Consider the following 19,434-nt stretch of genomic DNA (forward strand, 5'->3'; position numbering starts at 1 on the left):
CCGTTATATAAGGCGTTTTCTTGTCCGTTAAAGAAAGAAAAAATAATATGTAAAGTGTAAAATTCTATCACTCTTGTAGATACTGTGCAATAATTTGTACAGCAACGTTTTGCAATACTCTAAACGTATTTTTCAATATTTATAGTTAAAGGAAGATTAGCTAAGGTTTTTAATGAATTATTTTCAAAGACGAATATTTAGCTCCTTTCGTAAAGGACTTCAAAAAGAAATTCGATATTTATGCTATCGAGTTTGCTCAAGAATGGTGTTCTGCAATTATCTTCTATCAAAAATTCTAGATGTGATGCAAAGTAAGATTTATTTGAGATCATATTATTATGGAAATGAAAAGTCACCAATAAACAATCGTTTGAACGTTAGAAAAGCAGTACTCATTGTGTTAGGCAAGGGACCCCAGACCATAAGTCGGGGAAGGATCCTACAGCGGTCAAACGTATCGTGCATGCTCAATCGTGACAACTTTGTAACCGGAAAATTCAAACGAAATGTTTGAAGAAGTTGGTTTCCGGTTTGCTTTAACGCTAAATGATAACGCTGTTGCTTTAAAGGGAAGCTTTTTATTAACAAATAGATTCCATTTTGCCGTTCGTCTGTACTCTGCTAACGCACAGATGACGTCAAAACGTGGTGAGAGCAAAGAAGTACGTTACGAGCCTCAGGCGAGTATCGTGACTGATCTTCTTACCACATTTTGACGTCCTCTTTGCGTTATCAGAGCACAGACCCACGGCAAAATGGAATCTATTTGTTTTATACAATAACCAACTGAAGACATTTCAACACATTTCGTGAGCGAGCATCGCGTTTCCTGAACTGAGACAAAAACTTTCCAGCAAACTCAGTTTTAGACTACTGCACACATGCAATTGTGATCTTCTAAATTAGAGTATAATCCAAAAGAATGTCACTAACAATATTTTCCAAACTAACCTTTATTCCAGAAGGAAATCCTGACTCCAAAATATTACAGCATGTAAGTCGCTTCACTGCGATTTGTAATCGATTACTCGCCATTACCAAATTTATTTGCTTCCTTTCATGTCACAACATGGCTTTTTTATCCTGGTTGAGGTCACTCTCAACGGTCTTTGTCCCAATATTCTATCAGGCAGTTTTCCTTTTAAGTAAAGGTTTGGTTATACATAGACAAGTAAAGATAAACGATAAAAAGGAACAACGTTTCGGGGTCGTCATGACGCCATTATCAAGTTCGAAGTGATAGAAATAATTGAAGTCAATGTCAGAAATAGCTCACCAAAAAATAAACAAAATGTCTGAATATATAATGTCACGTAAATAGTTTAGCTTGAATTGAGTCCGATTGGACATTGAGAGATGATGTTAACTCTCTAATTAGCAACATTTCGTAAACTAAGCAATCGAAGTTATTCATGCACTTCTTAAGGACAGAAAAATTTCTGTCGAGGTCTTTAGGGACATTACGGTGCTCATTAAGAAGATGCTTGCCAATGGAAGAAGATTGGTATTTATGCTCGACCACGCGCTGGTGTAAACGCCTAAGTGTAAACCCTACATAATTGCATCACACAAGTCACATTGATATTTATAAACAACACAACTCTGATTTACAATAGGTGGTTTTCTCTCCTTTATCTTTAGTTCTTGTTGGATTTTGTTACCAACAAAAATCGGTTGGATGACTGTGTCAATCTTCTGGCTAAGATCTTTGAGCTGTTTGTGTACCAGGTCAGCAGAAGCCTGATCTTTGAAAGGCAGGACTATTCGGACAGTTGGACTGTCTCTTGGGGCAGGTATTGGTTGAGTGCCTTCAGCCTTAGAGGCTACAAAACTCCTAACGGTGGTGTTGATAAGTTGTTGTGGGTATTTCAACCGGGTGAACACAGCTTTCAAACGGTCACATTCTTCAGAGAAGTACGACTAACACGATGATAAGCGATACGCACGATCAAGCATGGTTCTCAAAAGCCCTCGTTTATAGCGCATATCGACGTGACTTTGGTACTGAAGCAAAAGACTCGTGTTAATAGGTTTTATGTAGACCTTGGTCTCAATTTGGGGAGCTCTGTTAAGGAGCTGCATTCCAAGAAAGGGTAGCAGACCATTTACCTCTGTTTCCATGGTGAACTTCACAGATGTGTGGCAGTTGTTAAGAACCTGGAGAAAATTAGCCGCTGAGTTTGTGTCCGGCATTATGGTCAGAGTATCGTCGACGTACCTCTTGTAAAAAGGAGGCATTTTTCCTGCAAGCTCTAGGGTTTCTTCAATGGATCCCATGAAGACATTGGCAAGGAGTGGCCCGAGTGGCGAACCCATGGCGACGCCATCAGTTTGTTCGTAAAGTTGGCCGTTGAATTGAAACAGCTGATCTTTGGTGGATGCTCTGAGAAGATCTACAAGGTCCATTCTGCTAAGGTTCAATTGGTGGGTTTTGTTGAACCAGTTGTCTGTGAAAGCTTTATCAGCAAGTATCTGTATGGTTTCCTCTAGGGGCAAGTTGGTAAATAGCGAGGAAACATCATATGACACAAGAATATCGCCACTGTTGATCTGTAGTTCCCAAATCTCGCTCGCAAAATCAAAGGTGTTAGTTATTGTGTATTTGTTATAGGACAATGGCTGTAGCTTCTCCTCTAACCATTTTGCTAACCTATAATTATACGTTTGTGTGGCAGATAAGATGGGTCGCATAGCCAGATGTTCTTTGTGCGTCTTAGGCAAACCGTACAGGTGTGCTAGCCGGGAGCCTGTGGGGCGCACGGAATCTGCAATCACTTTTGGTAATATTCTGCGGACAATAGATTCTAGCTCTTTCTCCTTTTGAAGAAGTGGATGGTGATGTCTGGGCGGTCTCCCTCTAGTCTTCGGCCTCTCTGGATCAACTGCTCTGAATTTTGTCGTTTCATTAATGGATGCTTCGGATAACAAGCGTAGGTATTCCGATTTGTCCATGACGACTACCCATGACCCTTTGTCGGGTTTTGTGATGACAATATCATCGCGTTGCTTTAACTCCTCGATGGCTCTAAGGAGTGACTTGGGAGGTTTAGGACCTCTTCGGTGGATGTAATTGAGTGCTATTGATCGTAGGGTTGCAGCTGAAAGCTCTTTAGGGTCATCAGGCAGGTTAGGCTCTAGCCGCCAATAAGCCTTTTCGAAGCTGGCCTTCACTTCAATGGAAGAAACCCGTTGAGGGAAGGCGAATTTCAGGCCGCGACAAAGAACTAGTTTCTGAAAAAAGGACAGCTCGTACGATGAGAGGTTAGATAATTATGTGCTCGTCAATGTCCGTCTCCCAATACAACAGGCGTGAGATCTTCTTAGTGTGGGTGTTAAGAACCTCCTGGTAGTATTTCTTGCGGAGATTGACCATTGTTCGAAGGATGCAGGATGCATGACCTTTCCTGCGAAAATTTGCCTGTGTTTGTCCGCTCTCGCCAGAACAGTTTGCAAAACTTTGTTGACCAGTCACTCTGGCTGGACTGCGACTCTGATCACGTGCGCCGGTCACACCACTCGATGACGTCAATCGTGCTTCTATACTCTAATCACCAACTCCGCTACACCAATCACAACGCGAGTTTTACACTATACACTTATGTATGGTCCCGAGGGAAACAGTTTTGTTTTCCCGAGAGTCCTGATGTTTAGACTTTCCCTTCAACAATCACAGCAAAACAAACAAACAACTGAGAGGGCAACAACTGCGGAATAGGACATTTTCACTATGGCGTCATTTTACTACAACTACCAGAATCCTTCAGTTTTTTGTTTTCTCATGCTAATTAGAGCTATTGTTCTTTGCTCTCCACTGGGATTTCAAACTTTGAATTTGAAAAGGAAAACGAAATGAGTTCTGGTAGTTGTAGTCAAATGACGCCATCATGAAAATGGCCTATTGTATCCCGGTCGGGATACATTTGTATTTGATCAGGGGCACGTGACCAAGAATCAACCAATCACAGTGCTCGTTTTGTTGAGTGAAAGTCTAGGTATATAACAATGTTGATTGTATACCGTCGAGTACAGATAGGAAATGTAGGAATGATGTTGTTTTCTTTTTCTTTTTTACCTATTGCTTTACCGCCTCTCATTGACGAAAATAAGTCTCGTAACATCGAGTGGTGTAGCCTGCGCAGGTAGTAAGCGTTTCATTGGAGCTGTGTTCCTTTTTCGCTTTTTGACCGCGCGGATACTGGGACAAGAGAGAAAGAAACGGAGGAGGGGGAGAGGACAGAGGAAACTCTCTCCTCTCACCCTACCCCCTCCCCCCTCCCCTTCCTCCGTTTTTTCTCTTTCGCTCGATTTCCGCTCATTCTTGACATCACGGGTGCTTCAGGTCTGTCTGTTTATAAGCCAAGAGATCGAGTCATTTTGACTAAAAGGCTTAAAAATGTTGCTGGTATTTCTATTCAATGATTGCGGGAGTGTAGATCAAAATCAATTAATTAATTAAACATTTGAGAAAAATACACACTTTTGAATTTGAAAGCCATGTTTCGGATACAACCATATCCATCATCAGTTTCGGATGTTACATTAATTAATTAATTAATTAATTAATTGTATTTAACAGATAGTATTGTAATTAACAGATCGCGAGTAATTAATTGATCGGGGAGAACAAAGAGATCTGTGGACTAGTTATAAGAATAAGCATCGTTGAATTCATTTGTTATTAATTAAGATGATGTAACTTCCACTTGTTCATTCAGCGCTTCTGCAAGAAAGTGGAAAAAACTATATATTTTTTATTATTTTAGGATTTTCTCAAAATATCTTCAATCAATTAGTGTGAAAGCTTTACTAAACGCCAAGAAAGGAGAACTGTTTAGGAATGTTGATAGAGGGTGTCTGTGTGTGTGTGTGGTTCGGGTAGGGGGGGGGGGGGGGTAGGAAAGGCATTACAATCCGAATCATAAAATTTTGAGTAAAATACTTAGACATAACACAGATTAGTGTAAGACGAAAACCAAGTTTTCTTGATACAAACAAATTATATCCGAGTTTAAAAGCATTTCTTTTGTATCTCTCAAACAACGTGAATACTTGTCACTTCTTCTGAGAAAGGGAGAGGGAAATCATACGGGGGGAGGGGGGGGGGTTCTTACAAGATGTTACACCCTAGGGAGAGGGTTTACGGTTAACAGAGAGTATATACATGTAGGTACGACGCTTAGTAAAGCTTTCATGATATGCAGTCCATGCTGAAATATAGTACGGTAGGCGTCTTCTTCAGAAGTAGGAGAGTCAGTTTATTTTCTTCTACTCATCTTCGTTAATGACGTCGTAGAATTCCGATGAATATTCTCTCTGCAAGGTAAACTGTGAAAACCGCTGACGATTGTTCCAGCAGGAAAACACAATTTTCAGGAAGATGAAAATAACAGGAGTGAGGCCAGCGGCAATGTGGTACACATCATCCGAGACCGAGGCAGTCGGGCACGCAGTGGCCGCTATATACACCACAAAGGTCATGAGAGGAATTATGCTGAGCTTGAGCGCGAGGTACGAGTGTGCGCGAGATGACAAGCGAGGATCCGCGCGCGAATCGAGATAGCCAGGACCTTTCAGCAGTGCGGTGATGAACACGATCGCCTGAAAAATGCTGGCCATGAAGACTATAATCGCTCCCGTCTGAACTGCGAGGCGGCTGTCTTGTTTACCGTGACCCGCGTAACGGTTGAGCGTGACATTGATCAGGGGGGAGAGACCCACGAACGCCAAGGAGATATTATTGCAGACCAGCATAATTTGATTGAGCCTTTCAATGTAGTGGAACAGCGAGTGATGCGTGAACCACAACAGTGCCACCACCACGAATGTAGCTCCGTAAGTGAAAATCTCCGACTTCATGTGAAGTATGGCTTGCTGGATGCCATGGCGATCAACTTCCGCTTTTGTCGGAAAGTCCTCCGCCGTGATGTCTAAGACCAGCAGCGTTGAAACAATTGCAAAAAGACCGTCGCTGAAAAATTCTACTCTCTCTTTATCGACGAAGTTTCCGAACATGCGATCGAACTCAGATCCAGTTAGGTGAACATGCCGCAATTTGCGATAGACGACACCCACAAGACGATTAATGCAGGGGGAGACGACCACAATGGCCACTACTACCAAAGCGATGTGTATTTCCGCCATGCTGAGTGCACCCGCCAGGACATACAGGATGGGATTGACAGCTTTCTTCACCAACATTAGTTTCATTCTCTGTTTGATCTCGTACTGCGTGAGGCTTTCGAATTCTTCGTTCAGAAGTGGCGGATGGTGAAAGGCGTAAACTATCATTATGACTTCCAAGATTTCTAGAATGAGGAGGTTCCCGCAGATGAGCATCATAGGTAGATATTTTCGCGTGAAAAGTCCCTCCAGAGCGCATGTAAACGGCAGAAAGGATGTGAACAGCAGCGATGCGAGATTGAACCAGACGAGGACATCGTCTACTCGTGACAGTATTCGAAAGCGAAGAACATGCGACTCCCACACGGCGCAAATCACCAGAAAACCGACAAGATAGATAACAAGCTGGGGCCACTTATCGTTGAGCTGGTCTTCAAGAGTGACACTTTCCTTGGCTTTTTCTTCAAGTTTCCTTATCGGTAAAACTAAAATGGTCGCTACGATTGCAAACACAGCGTCGTTGAAACATTGCAGACGCTTAAGATGGAAAAGATCGACATGTTCTGCCGCCATCCTGCTTCTTTCAGGCCCTCTTTTGCGATCTGATGGCGAAATAACCGAAAGGGAAACAGAAAAATGACGCTACAAACGTTTAAGTTCCGCTTTTTAAAAGAAATCCTGGTAATTTGATCTCGTGACTAGAGTATTTTGAGGTGTGATTCATGCAGTGTGCCTTTGTGTGCCCCTATGTGAATCTGTAATAAGAGATCGGGTGACAATTTCCGCAGGGATAACACCAACAAGCATTTAGCCTGAAATAGCGTGGCAATGATTCTGATGGCGAAATCATCAGAAACCAAAACGTGAAGAGATAACGCTACTACCCTTCAAGTTCCGCATTTCGCAATCAATCCCCGGTAATTCGATCTCGTGAGTAGAGTATTTTGAGATTCTCGAGAGAACGCGTGACAATTACACATTACTAATGTTCATCATCCATGCCAAAAAGTCACGCAATCACCAGATACACTCAGACGGGCAGCTCATTATTTCCTGTGTTTAGTATCCGCACAAAATGGACTATTTTCTCGAGTTACAAGGAGCGAATCAGAAGGTATTTATTAATTATCAGTCTAAGAACTATGGCCTGAGAAAGAGATGATTAACCTTACTGCCAAAAAAAAAAAACCTTTCGCAGAGGCTAGTGCCAGTATTGAGAGTTAAAGTATATATTCCACAGACGCGTGGAAAATGAAATCTTTATTCGAATATATTGTAGTTTCTGCGCGAAAGATCAAAAAGTAGAAAATGAAACTTTATCTTCGGTTCTGTAAGTAAGTCAGTAAGTAAGATCCTTTATTTAAACACGATGAGAATAAAAGCATTACATGCTTGAGGGGTCGTGAGTAACTATTACCTAATTAACCTACAAAAAGAAAAGCATAAAATAAAATACATTGAATGGATGATCAGACATAAAGGTAAAAAGTATGACAATGCAAAATGTACTTTAATTTGTAATTTTTGTGCACTAGTAAATCTGAATTCTCTAAATGTGGGATCAGATTGCATAGATCTTTCTGTGAAATTGCTTAAAACTACAAGTCTTTAAAATAATCTGAGACAAAATTCCATAACACAGCGCCTCTATAACGAATAGAATTTTTCATAATATTGGTGGAAAATCGTGGAACAACGGCCTTTTTATATCCTCTCAAGTCATACGGAATGTTGCGCCATACAGCTAAATCTGAAATCGTCAGCGCATATTATCGCTACGTTGTACTGAAAATAGCTATGACCAGAGCATTCTCGTCCCCAGAGCCGCCTGGTCCTCTTAGCCGCTGGAGGCTGGGCACGAGGACCAAGTGGCTCTGGGGACACAGGATTACGGAAGTCCTAGATTCTAGGACTTCCGGTATTCATGTATGAAGTCTTGAAATGTCATTAAATTTAGTGAGAGTAACATGGCGGCTGCCAGAGGCGATACGTTTATTGAGATACTGGCGCATGTTCTGCGTCTTCTTATTTTGGAATCGATTTTTCTTCGTGAGCAGCTTAAGAACGCAATTATTGTCGAAAAAAGGAGGTATATGTAAGGTGTCTTTGCCTTCGGCAAATCCTTGATATTCCAGCTTTTGCCCTTTCTTTTGACTCATGTCTGGAGGTCAGTGGCTCCATCATTTTGGTCGCATCGCCGTTGAATGAGCTGACGCGGAATCAGATATCAAACTTGACAGCATGGAACTGCCATCTGCAATGATTCTTTGAGGCGAATCGTTAGACTTCTCTGTATCCCAGATGGAAGGAATATTTTAAGTTTATTGGAAAAATATTAGGAAGGTTTTTTGGACAGCGTTAATTAAGATTAGGGAGAAGATCAAAGCAGCTGTAGATGTGCCATCTCATTGCAAAATGGTAACAAGTTTTATCCTAATTCTTTTCAAAATAAACATATAGATGCTCTAGAACTATATACTTTGTGATCAGTCTAAATCACACTATACAAACCTGTTAATCTGTCATTATATTAAAGTTATACAATGTTATGCAAATCATTAATGGGAAGATGACTACACTACGTTCGCATTTTTAGGATGGAACTGGCGACAAATCAATTTATAATACAGATGGGCCATCTGATGGCTCATTCAATAATTATTCACTTCTACTTTTATTTCACCTATTTTAAAATCGCAGGTGATCCTTGCAATCTGGTTGGCTCTTAATAGTGTGATTTATTCACGATTCGCACTATTTTTTGTCTCCAAATCGCATCCCTTTAGCCCATGAAAATAAAATGAAATAATTATATTAATAACCACTTAAAAAATGGATTTCTTGAAGCAGATCAATAAATATTAACATTGACAAAAAGAAATGTGATTTCAGAATGGGTGTAATAAATTACTAAATATTGAACTTTGCACTCCACCCGGTTCTATTAACAATTATGCTTTTAATAATTTTAATACATGAATGCCATTAGAAGGATAATCTGTGCCCATACTGTTATACACAGATGACAGATTATCAGACAAACTAGAAACACTTGTCAGTTCAAGTTGTTCCTCCTTGACAAGAAGTCCATCTTTAGTATTTATACCTGCAAATTAACTACCATACAGATTCATTGGGTTGGATTATCCATCTTTGCTATAAATTCACCCTTTTGACTTCAGCACACATTAGCTCATTCACTTATTATATTACACATTGACATTTGTGTGCTTAATCATGTTATGTGTCTGTAGCCTTCAAGAGACTTATGTTAAGATCATTGGGTTCAATGAGTGTTCCAAATATTAATAAATTAAAAAGAAGTTGTTCCAAAAAAGACCAAATGTTGAATGCAATTTCTATTATGATATAAAGTACAATTTTAAGGAATTTTCATATTTTTCAGTGACACTCTTTTTATGTTTCAAAGATAATTCTAGCAGGTATTAGATTTGAAGGAATGATAGAGTACTTGTAAATTATTTGTGCTGCCCTCTTCCACTTTCAAGTAGGTAATTTGCCAAATTCTGCCACCACCACCCCCACAAAAACAAAAAACAATCAGAAAATGGATGTTGCAAAACAACTGCATATTAAACATTGTTAATAATTATTGATAATATTCATAGGGAAATAATTATTTTTAGACCTGTTCCTAGATATGCTAAGTGCCATGTTTCCAAATGTACCTATAACTGCACTCACAGTAACAGCAACAGAGAAAACAAGAGATATTCCTTAGAGATAGTGGATCCTGTCATCATATCATTGAAGTGAACTCAAACAGAAAGAACATTTTTTACACTGCTGCTGCATACCAACATACATGAAACAGAGGCCCTCTTGCTGTCTTACATCGCAAAACTAAAGGCGCTGGGAGAGATGTCCCGTACTGTACTTTATTCCAAGTTAGAAATTTGTGGGGAATGCTCCAGCCATTTGTGATCGCCACTTGGGCGAGAAGCAGTTGATGCTCGGAAAATTTAATCATTCAATGGCGTAGAACTGCGAGCTCTTTCACTTTTGTCTCAGTCAACGAAAGCTCCTGGGAAGATAGACTCTTTTTCATTAAAGACTGTCCATTCGTAAATGTTTTTTTATCTTGTGAAAACAAGGTTGACAGAGTTTTTTAAGGCAAATTTAATATCATCGAGCGAAACTTCCCTTCCCGATAAAAACTCTAAAGACTTTTGCCAACTCCACACCGTGTTTCCTTCACGAAACTATTGACAGAGCGGTTTCTAATTAAAAACCGTTTGATTATAACACCTACAGATGTTTAAAACATTTACCAACGGCTTTTTCGGAGAATCATAATCGATTTTTATCGTCCACCATCGTGCTGCATTTCGTTTTGACGATACTTTTATTTTTCGCGCCAGGCCGCCAGTCGCCCACCCTACGCTCTGCCGCTAACATTTTCACTTCCGTTTTAGATTTCTATCGTTAGGAACTAGCCAATCAAATCCTGTGTCCCCAGAGCCTCCTTTCCCTCGTGCGAAGGCCCCGCCGGCTAAGAGGGACAGGAGGCTCTGGGGACGAGAATGTGACCAGAGACAAAGGAAAATTTTACATAACCCTGAAGTTTCGTTTTCGTGGCCCTTTTATACAGTGGTTACTTTACTATAAACCCTTCCAAATGCATCCCCATGGATTCATGTAGTTAGCAATTTGCATTTGGATTCTTTTTCCTGGGTTTTGGAAGTTGAGGAGTTTGTCTAAGGACATTGTTTTGATAGTGGCTCCTCTCAAATAGTTACTAAAACGTCGTACGTTTGTTAAGTTGTCTAACGTATAAGGTTTAAAAAAGCGCAGCATTCTTGCTAAAAATATTTATCAGGCTTGCTGATATCTGTATTTGAGTCAGTTAAATGTCCGTTGGGGCTGTTTCGGGCCGTTTCTTTAAACTGTTGCGACGAAGTTTCTGAAAATGGCTGTATACTTTGGTTTCCGTGTTTGCTACTTTTGAGAAGTCGTTGCTTAAGGGAATTTAACATGCTCTTCCGTGGAGAACGTCAAACTCTTATCGCTAATTTTGGCGGAACGACACGGTCAGGGAATTGCTGATAGTTCGGATCTTCACGATAGCAAGAAAATGAAAACGTAAATAAGCCAGATAAGCATTTGACCCCAAGCATACCCGAAAGTGAAGCAAAGTGGGTGGGGATCGCAAATTCAATTTTTTAAAATATGGACAAAACAACTGTGAAAGCCCCGATCGGTAGCTTTCATTTTAGAATGCGAATAGTCTCTCTTCTGCTCGAGAATCCGCGAGGAAGAATGCAAAAAACTGAGAGAGCGCGACATTCGAGGGGAGATCTTGCGTCCTTCACCGCGGATCCTCGAGCACAAGAGAGACTGCTCGGAGTCTACTTTCATTTAAAATGTTAACAGATCGGGCTGACAAATCAGTAAGCAATTATGATACGTAGTTTTAAGGACATGCGGGAAGGAAAGTTTCGAGAATAGGCTAGGATTCCCCCGACTCGCTTTGAGGTGCACTGAAAAAAATACACAATACTATCCATACTCGCTCTGGTTTTTGATTGGTCGTTTCAATTTTTTCTGCGTCATCTCCTCTATCTCGTACCCAGATCTCACTCGGTTCGGGGATTTTGAAATGTGACCATGGGAGATCTGGGTACGAGATTAAACATGGCCTACTCGCCCACTCCTGGCCTGATACTTCAGTTACCTACTGGAATTTACTCTTTGTACTTAACAAGGTCCCAAAGGCATTTTCACAAGGCTCTTGAGTCTGGGCCGAAAATGCCGGGCTCAAGGACTCCAAGACCTGAAAAATCTGGACTCTACGGCTGTTACCCAAGCCTCCCTCCTAAACGGGAGGCTATTGTTTACCATTGACGAAAAATTTTGGAAATTCCGTTTGGGAGGTAAAAGGATCACGACTGTTTCGGGTCGGCAAATGGAACATTTCCGGAAGAAACGGGACGTTCATGTTATCATGCGTGGAATCTTTTGTGCGAAGAGTTTAAATCGAATTATCACTACGGCGGCTGTTTATTTTTTTTTTTTTCTTCTTTTCGACTCTCTCTGACAAAGGAATCCAAAACTGTTTCATTTCAAACATTTTTATTGTTCACAAATAAATTACCTCTTAAAATGTTTTTAACATCATGTTACTAGTAACTTTTAATTGCAAAAAGTAAATAATTCTTTTCCATGCTTAAGAATAATATATCTACATGTATGTATACTAAAAAGTCTCTAAAATTATGTTACTAGTAACTTTTTATTGCAAAATGCAAATAATTCCTTTTGATGCTTAAGAATAATATATCCACATGTATACCAAAAAGTCTCTATGAAGCTTAATTAGAGAAAACATTTACAAGCTGGGCCATTAGTTTGACAAAAGCATACAAAAACAAACTTAATGAAGAGCTTGAAAACGAGTTAAGTAACCATTGTCAGACTTTTAACAATGCTATTTTGAGGCTTATTTGCTGTATGGGTAATAACAAGGGCCCGGATTGTTAGTTACAAGTGTAAATGCTTTATCAAATTAACCCCACTCTTTTATCATTATTTTATTTTAACAAGAATTGAACATTGCGTTTTGAAAACGTCACAAAATCATAGCAAATTACTTAATGTCACTTAGTTTATACTAATGTCACTGCATTTTTTACGATTTTTTAAACCTTTATGTTGGTTTTCCAAAGGCTAAAAAATATCATGTTTTTCTGGCTCTACAATGTAAAAATTTAAAATGGTGAAATGCCCAGTTCACAATACTTGCTTTTTGCAGTTTTGTAAAATTCACCCTAAATAACTGGGCCCTCTAAATAATTATGACCTATCTGAGATCTTTTAGCCTCAAACCAAGGGTGATATTTAAGAAGACATTTCTAAACAATTTAAATGGTCAGGTTCAGATTTTGCAATCCTTTGCCATAAACTTGTATTTCCAGTAACTAAAAGAGACGAACTTCTTTCTATTGAGTGCAACCAAAATGTCAGTATTTCAGTATTTTCCAGGAAGAAATGTTAACCCTTAAAGCCACAAAAATGACCAGAATCTAATTTCTCCTAACAATATTACAGCTTCATCAAACATTAAGGTAATGAGAAAAAAAATGATCACAAAATCACAAGACTTTGGGGGGGGGGGGGGGAGGTACTTGCTATAATGGACTATATGGGGGGCTGCCCGAAAGGGGTACCTTTTTCAGGCTGGAGGTATATGTAACTGTAAAAGGGTAGGGGAAACTGTCATTTAGGTGTTTAAAAGGGTCTTTCAAAATATCTTGAACAGACCTAACGAAATCAGATGCAATGTTTCTACTGTAGGTATGTGAAAGGGGTGTCATTTTCTCTGGAAGGTATATGAAAGAGTTACCTTTTCTGTCCAAAAATGGTATATAAAAGGGGGAAAGGACAATGGTAGGGACCTCAGGGCAGAGCCCTGAACCCAAATGAATGCTACAATTTATTCCCCGGGGCCTTGAAGTGATGTTATTGTCTCAGGCTGAATTTCAATATATAGAAATTGAGCTATTGAGATATTTGTCCCTCCGAAAATGAAAGGCATTGGTTTTCCAGTGTTATGAAATTTTAAGCTGAAATTTTGCTGAAAGGAAAATTTACATTTTCTTTAAAAAAAAATACTGAATTCAATTAAGGCCTTCCAAACAGATATCCACCAAAATGAACCATTTCACTTTTATTCACTTGGTCTTTTGGCTGAAATGTACCATTGGGTGCCGTTGGCTGGCATGGATTTCAACTTGGCACAATCTGACCAACTCTTTCAAAGTTTTCTCTGCTTTCTTTGATTACCTTTACTGAAAACTAAGTTTTACTCATTCTCTGTTCAAATATTTGCTTGATATTGCACCCTTAGTGACCTTGTAAGGTTTATTGCATGTTATTATTATAGTTTTTAGCCTTCAATTTAGTGGTAGTATTTTCAGCATGATTACAACTGGAAGGCTCATCGTAATTCAGGCAGCCTGGGGGCTGTACTGTATAAGTTATAATTAGTTAACTTTCCAATATCTATCTAAGGCCTAGTTCATATGTTGAATATAATTCGGACAAATTTAATTTGAATTGACTTCGTTTGTAAGACGACAATAATAGAGAATCGATTTAGACAATGAATTAAATTCAATCGAATTGAATAACATTGGATGGTGGAACTTGGTGAGGACAACCTACGACGATTCCAGATTCAGGGAAACGACGAATCAATATTACATTAAATGTATTTTCAAATTTATGCATTAAATTTGATGCGTCTGAACTACGAGGTCTGAACTCACATGTTTTTCAGATGTTTTATAAGACTGCCCCACACATCTGGACGAGTTTAATTCCATGAATGGTTTCATACATCACTTTACCAACGAATTTAATTACTTGTATAACTTTGTCTGCATTATGTTTGACTGAAATGCGACATATGAACTAGGCCTAACAAGTAGCGACTCATGTAAAAGCAATAAGAGCATACATGTAATTAATGATCTAACTTTTTAGTATGCTTTTTGACCAAACTGGCAGCAAAAAAAACAAGAAAGTACCCCTTTAAACTGCTAAAGAATCTGACAAATTAGTATCACCTACACCTCTCTTCTGTACTCTCAGCCTACTCCTGTGAGGAGGAGGCACCCAAGCATCTGTATCAGGATCAACTATAATGTCATGTCTCATTACACCAATCTCTCTTCGCCCGAAGATTATTTTTAGTGCTAGGAACAGCAATGGTGTTATGAACACTGCAGCGTTAAAAGCAATATATATTGCTGAATACCCTGCAAATGTGACGTAGTAAACCACAAGGCTGATCAGTGGTATAATGGTGAGTTTCAGGGCCAGGTAGCAATGACTGCTTCTTGAGACTGATGGGTCGGCTTTGGGTTCAAGGTGGGAGGGGCCTTTCCACAGTGCAACAACAAAAATGACTGCCTGTGCTAAGCTTGCAGTGAATATCACCACAGAGCCACACTGTACAGCCAGCTTGGTGTCAGCGTTGAGAGTTTTTGGCTGAGAGACAAATCTGTTAAACGTGGCAACAATTAAAGGGAAGAAACCGATGAAAGCCAAGGAAATATTATTGGCAACTAACATCATCTGGTTGATCTTCCTGATGCAATGGAACAAAGAGTGGTGGACGAACCACAAAAAGGCGATGATGATGAAGGTTGTGATGTAAACAAGGAACTTGGGCCACATGTCAAGGACAGTTTTATCAATACCATCCCGTGTGACATCTTGATCTTTGGGAAAGTTTTCTGTCGTTATATCCAGCACAAGCAGAGTTGCAACAATGGCGAATACCCCATCGCTGAAACATTCCACTCGCTCTGTGTTTATGTAGTTGCCAAACATGAGGTCAAAATCGGCTCTAGCCATGCGGATCGCCTTGCACTTCCGGAACATTACACCAATAAGTCGATGTATGCATGGTGTGATGATGACTATGGAGATTAGCACCCATGAAGCCACAGCATTAGTTGTACTCAGTGAAGCGGCCAGGACATACAGCAACGGGTTGATCAGTTTTTTCGCCAACATATAGTCTCTCCGTTCTTTCAGATGTTCCTCAGACAGCTCCTGTAGTTCATCTTTGAGCAGATCTCCTTGCGAGAAGGAATACAAAATCAATACCACTTCGAGAATTTCCAATATCAACATGTCGCCGCAAATCAGGACTATCGGAAGGTATTTTTTTGGGTACTTTCCCTCCAATGCGCAAACGAAAGGCAAAAACGAAGTGAACATCAGCGATGTGAGATTTAACCAAATCGACACGTCGTCCACGTGAGCAAGAATCTTAAAACGATGCACGTGCGACTCCCAGACGGAGCAAATGACAAGGAACGCTATGAAATACACAACCAGCTGAGCCCATCGATCTTTCAGCTCCGTTTCCAGATCAGTGTCCGAATTTTGTTCCAGTCTACGAATCGGAAGGATCAGGATCGTCGATACGATGGCAAAAACAGCGTCGTTGAAACATTTAAGGCGGTTGAGATGCACTAAATCTCGCTCTTCCGCCATGTTTTGAAAGTGTTGAAAGTGGGTCACTAATCACTTGGGAATCATCAACCTCGTTCCCAGGGCCGTCCGCGGGGTTAGCCACGACGAACAGCCCTGGTACAGGCTGATAAAATCTGCTCAAATCGTGCAGATTACCTCGCTTTCAACCTGGCGCAGAGGGCATGGGATCAACGTCCAAGTTTAAAAAAATTGGCGGTCACTTCCTTCCTTCAAGCTCTGAATTTTGCTGTTTAGTGCTGTTGAATGCGATGTTTCTGTTGTTTTTAAGGTAGCCCAAGTTCGCGCCTTAGAGGTAGTGCATTTATAGGACAAGATGTGATTGGAGTTTTGCCCACTGGTTACGGTAAATCTTTAATATTCCAGTTAATTCCCGACCTCATTAGCTTTATCAGACGGGCGGACGTAGTGATGTGCAAAGCGACTCGGTTATTATCGTTGTTTGTCCATTAGACAGTTTGATGGGATGAAAATACAGTATGGCTCAAGAATCACTTTGTTTATTAATGGAAGTTCTTGCTGGGGCAGTTCATAAACTTGTAAATTATGTATTCTTGTGTGAAACTTTCTACTGGATGCCTGGGCCCAGCTGTGTTTATAAGCAACAGAGCACTGTCACTCAATCATTCTTATAACTATTCAGTTGATAAAGAGGCTACAAAAATAGGCTGAACAAGGGGCATTCCCTGTATATCTGTTTCCCATCGCTCACCAATCATCTGAAGAAGAACTGGCTGATATTCAGGCCATGTTTAATGCAACCAGGCCCTAGCTTCTGTTGATAACTGATTACAGATAAAAGGTCAAACTTCTTATCAGCCATCTCTTTTAATTAACAGAAAAATTCGAGACTTACTAATAAGTAATGAGATATGTACACTACAGTTATTTATATTTACAGTGCAATCTCAGTTATTTGAACCCTCAATTTTTACAACACTTCCATTTCCTTGAACCAATAACTGCTAATTCTCTTGGATTTGCTTCAGTCAGATTTTTACCTCCTATTTTTTGAACAAAATTCAGTTTCCCTAGGAGGTTAAAAAAATTGGTATTCCACTGTAGTAATTTATGTATCATTATTATACAAAATGTTATACACCAAGTCAATTGTTTTCTTTTACTTACTTTTGATTATCCAACAATAACCATTTATTTTTCATGCATGGGTTTTGTGACGTCAGTTACCAGTGCTACAGTTTTCTAAACCTAATCACATAGTCTGGTGTAACTTTTTCAGTAATATTAAGAACAAGATGCCCCTAATGGCATTTTCCCGGAATGCAAAATGTGGCCTCATTTATTCCCATTGTATGCACAGATTTATAACACTATCCTAGTTAATGGAATAGTTTGAGTCACAAAGATAGTGATGTTAATGTTGTTTCCGTATTCCCTTGTGTTAATACTAAAACGTGGACTGACTCACGTTCTATTCTGGTTATGTAATTTCAATAAAAGTGTAAGATTACAAATTGTTCTCGTTTCACCAAAAAAAAAGCCAAACAAACAAAGAAAACAGGCAGAAAGCTTTCCTAAAAGAAAACTTTTAGTAAAATTGACAATCAGAACCTTTAATCTTTTTGTGAAGTGGATTTTCAGAAGCGTTTAAGCATCAATTTGACAAAGTGGTGTGACATGTGTTTTAGCTTATCAATGACCTCTTGTCCTCGTGGTTCTGCAACTGCCAAACAAAGCATGATGTCTTCGCCAGCAACTGTCCAATTTTCACCTTTTTAACTGTCGAGTGCTTCTTAGAAGTTGTTCTTTTGATTTACCACTTCAAAAGGGTTAATGTTCTTTTTGAAAACGGCATAAACAATCTGGCCGCTACAATAGCCACAAAAACATCCCCTCTTGGTAAAAGCAGAATTTAATTCAGGTTTAATGAATAAATCAAATGATGATTTGACGTTACACAGGTAGGGATTAGGGGGTCCCCTCCCTTGTGATATACGCGCCAATAATGGATTTTCATTGGCTCACTTTTGTTGAAGACAATCGGAACAATACATCCCTACTAGGAGAGGGGAGAGTTTAATGAATAAATTATTAATGTGCAGATTTGAAGCTACCATGAAAAAAAAAAGATATACAGAGCCCATTTTTTGACATGGTATGCCCTCAGGGCATCCCGCGTAAAAACATTACTTAACATTTCCGTTTCCACTCTGTCCAGGGTTCGTGTAAAATATTCTTAAGTTATGTAAGTGATGAAATGCTTTTAAGTTGCAATATTTATTTCAAAGTATTAGTTTTTCATCATTTTGTGAACTCAGAAGAGGACTTTTATATGCACACTCAACTCTCTCTTAAGCACTCTTGTACCTTCTATTTTTTTATGGGAAAAACAAGCTGATGAAATGTACTGTAAGGAATATTTTACAGAATGCTTATAAATGATACATGGTAGGTATTTTGTTGTGTAAAAATGAATGCATTAGGACTTTGCAGATGAAGTGCTATCCGTAAGCTGGAGTGGTGAGGCTGCAGCAGTGTAGTGATTAGCACTACTGACTTCTTCAACTGGGTTTTTACTCGTAAGGACAAAAGGTTAATGGTTCGTCGTGGCTAACCGCGCGGACGGCCCTGGGGACGAGGTTGGGGAATCATGTGACAATCCAAACTGCAATCCAAATTTCGGAAGCGCGCGAAAATATTCCGATGATTACCGAAGAATCTGTCGTAGTCGTCGTGCAAATCGTATTCAATATGGCGGGTGATTCATGCAAACATGACTTGAAAGAAATTAACCACGACAGCTGCAAAGAGATTGATATCTTTGAGGCCTCACAATGTGGGTAAGTAATAAATTATTATTTGCTGAAATTTTAGTTTTTGTTATCAACCTTTTTAAAGTTTTTTGACGACCAACCATGCTCTGATTACCATACTGCAAAGTTTTATAAGCTTACGTTTCCTCGAAGATCTTCGGTGTGAGGCTATATTTCTAGGCTATTTACGCCAACCTCTTGAGTACTTTGCTTGAATTTAAAATAATGTTGTTTACGGCATTTCCAAAATACGTAAGCTTAGTCTACTTTTTGCGAACATGCGTTAAATAATTGTTCCTTCTACAGCTGTAGTTTCCTCTTTTTACTAAGTTAATCGTATCTGTCATTTTTGTGCTTTATTTAATTTAACCTCTGTAAACGATGATTTTGTACCAGAGAGGCATCATACGGTGGTGACTTTATTTCTGGCAGTTAGTGCTAAATGGTTTTATACAAACGAAAACAACCTACAGTACATCTTGCAATGTTCAGCTACAACTTGCAAGTTCCTAAT

At 39.5% G+C, this 19,434-nt stretch overlaps 3 protein-coding genes and 1 pseudogene across 5 annotated transcripts in view; 1 reads left to right on the forward strand and 3 right to left on the reverse strand.

Annotated features, from left to right (window-relative positions):
* Positions 1 to 1,142: 1,142 nt before the first annotated feature.
* On the reverse strand, positions 1,143 to 3,373 carry LOC146481527 (uncharacterized; annotated as a pseudogene).
* A 1,016-nt stretch (positions 3,374 to 4,389) lies between these two features.
* On the reverse strand, positions 4,390 to 6,695 carry LOC146481528 (endosomal/lysosomal proton channel TMEM175-like). Its single transcript, XM_085108309.1, has 2 exons — positions 4,909 to 6,695; positions 4,390 to 4,854 (listed from the first exon to the last, which is right to left on the reverse strand). Exon 1 carries the CDS (start codon positions 6,691 to 6,693, stop codon positions 5,266 to 5,268), a length of 1,428 nt encoding a protein of 475 aa, XP_084964435.1. The 5' UTR covers positions 6,694 to 6,695; the 3' UTR covers positions 4,390 to 4,854; positions 4,909 to 5,265.
* Positions 6,696 to 7,110: 415 nt separating this feature from the next.
* LOC146481529 (uncharacterized) overlaps positions 7,111 to 19,434 on the forward strand; it is a 28,031-nt gene continuing 15,707 nt past the window's right edge. For 2 of the 3 annotated variants that reach the window (XR_014864436.1, XM_085108303.1), the window contains exon 1: positions 18,811 to 18,947. Coding sequence is in view for 2 of the 3 variants with exons in the window: in XM_085108303.1 (XP_084964429.1) it covers positions 18,811 to 18,947 (137 nt within the window). In the remaining variant the exon portion in view is untranslated. Of the gene's footprint in view, positions 7,235 to 18,810; positions 18,948 to 19,434 lie in introns of those variants that run through there. The other variant, XM_085108304.1, reaches the window with a different exon arrangement.
* LOC146481530 (endosomal/lysosomal proton channel TMEM175-like) lies at positions 13,743 to 16,173 on the reverse strand. Its single transcript, XM_085108305.1, has one exon. The coding sequence runs from the start codon at positions 16,147 to 16,149 to the stop codon at positions 14,674 to 14,676; it is 1,476 nt and encodes a 491-aa protein (XP_084964431.1). The 5' UTR covers positions 16,150 to 16,173; the 3' UTR covers positions 13,743 to 14,673.

This window comes from Pavona decussata, unplaced genomic scaffold (genome assembly GCF_977016875.1).
Source record: "Pavona decussata unplaced genomic scaffold, jaPavDecu1.1 SCAFFOLD_49, whole genome shotgun sequence".
Classification (NCBI taxonomy): Eukaryota; Metazoa; Cnidaria; class Anthozoa; order Scleractinia; family Agariciidae; genus Pavona; species Pavona decussata.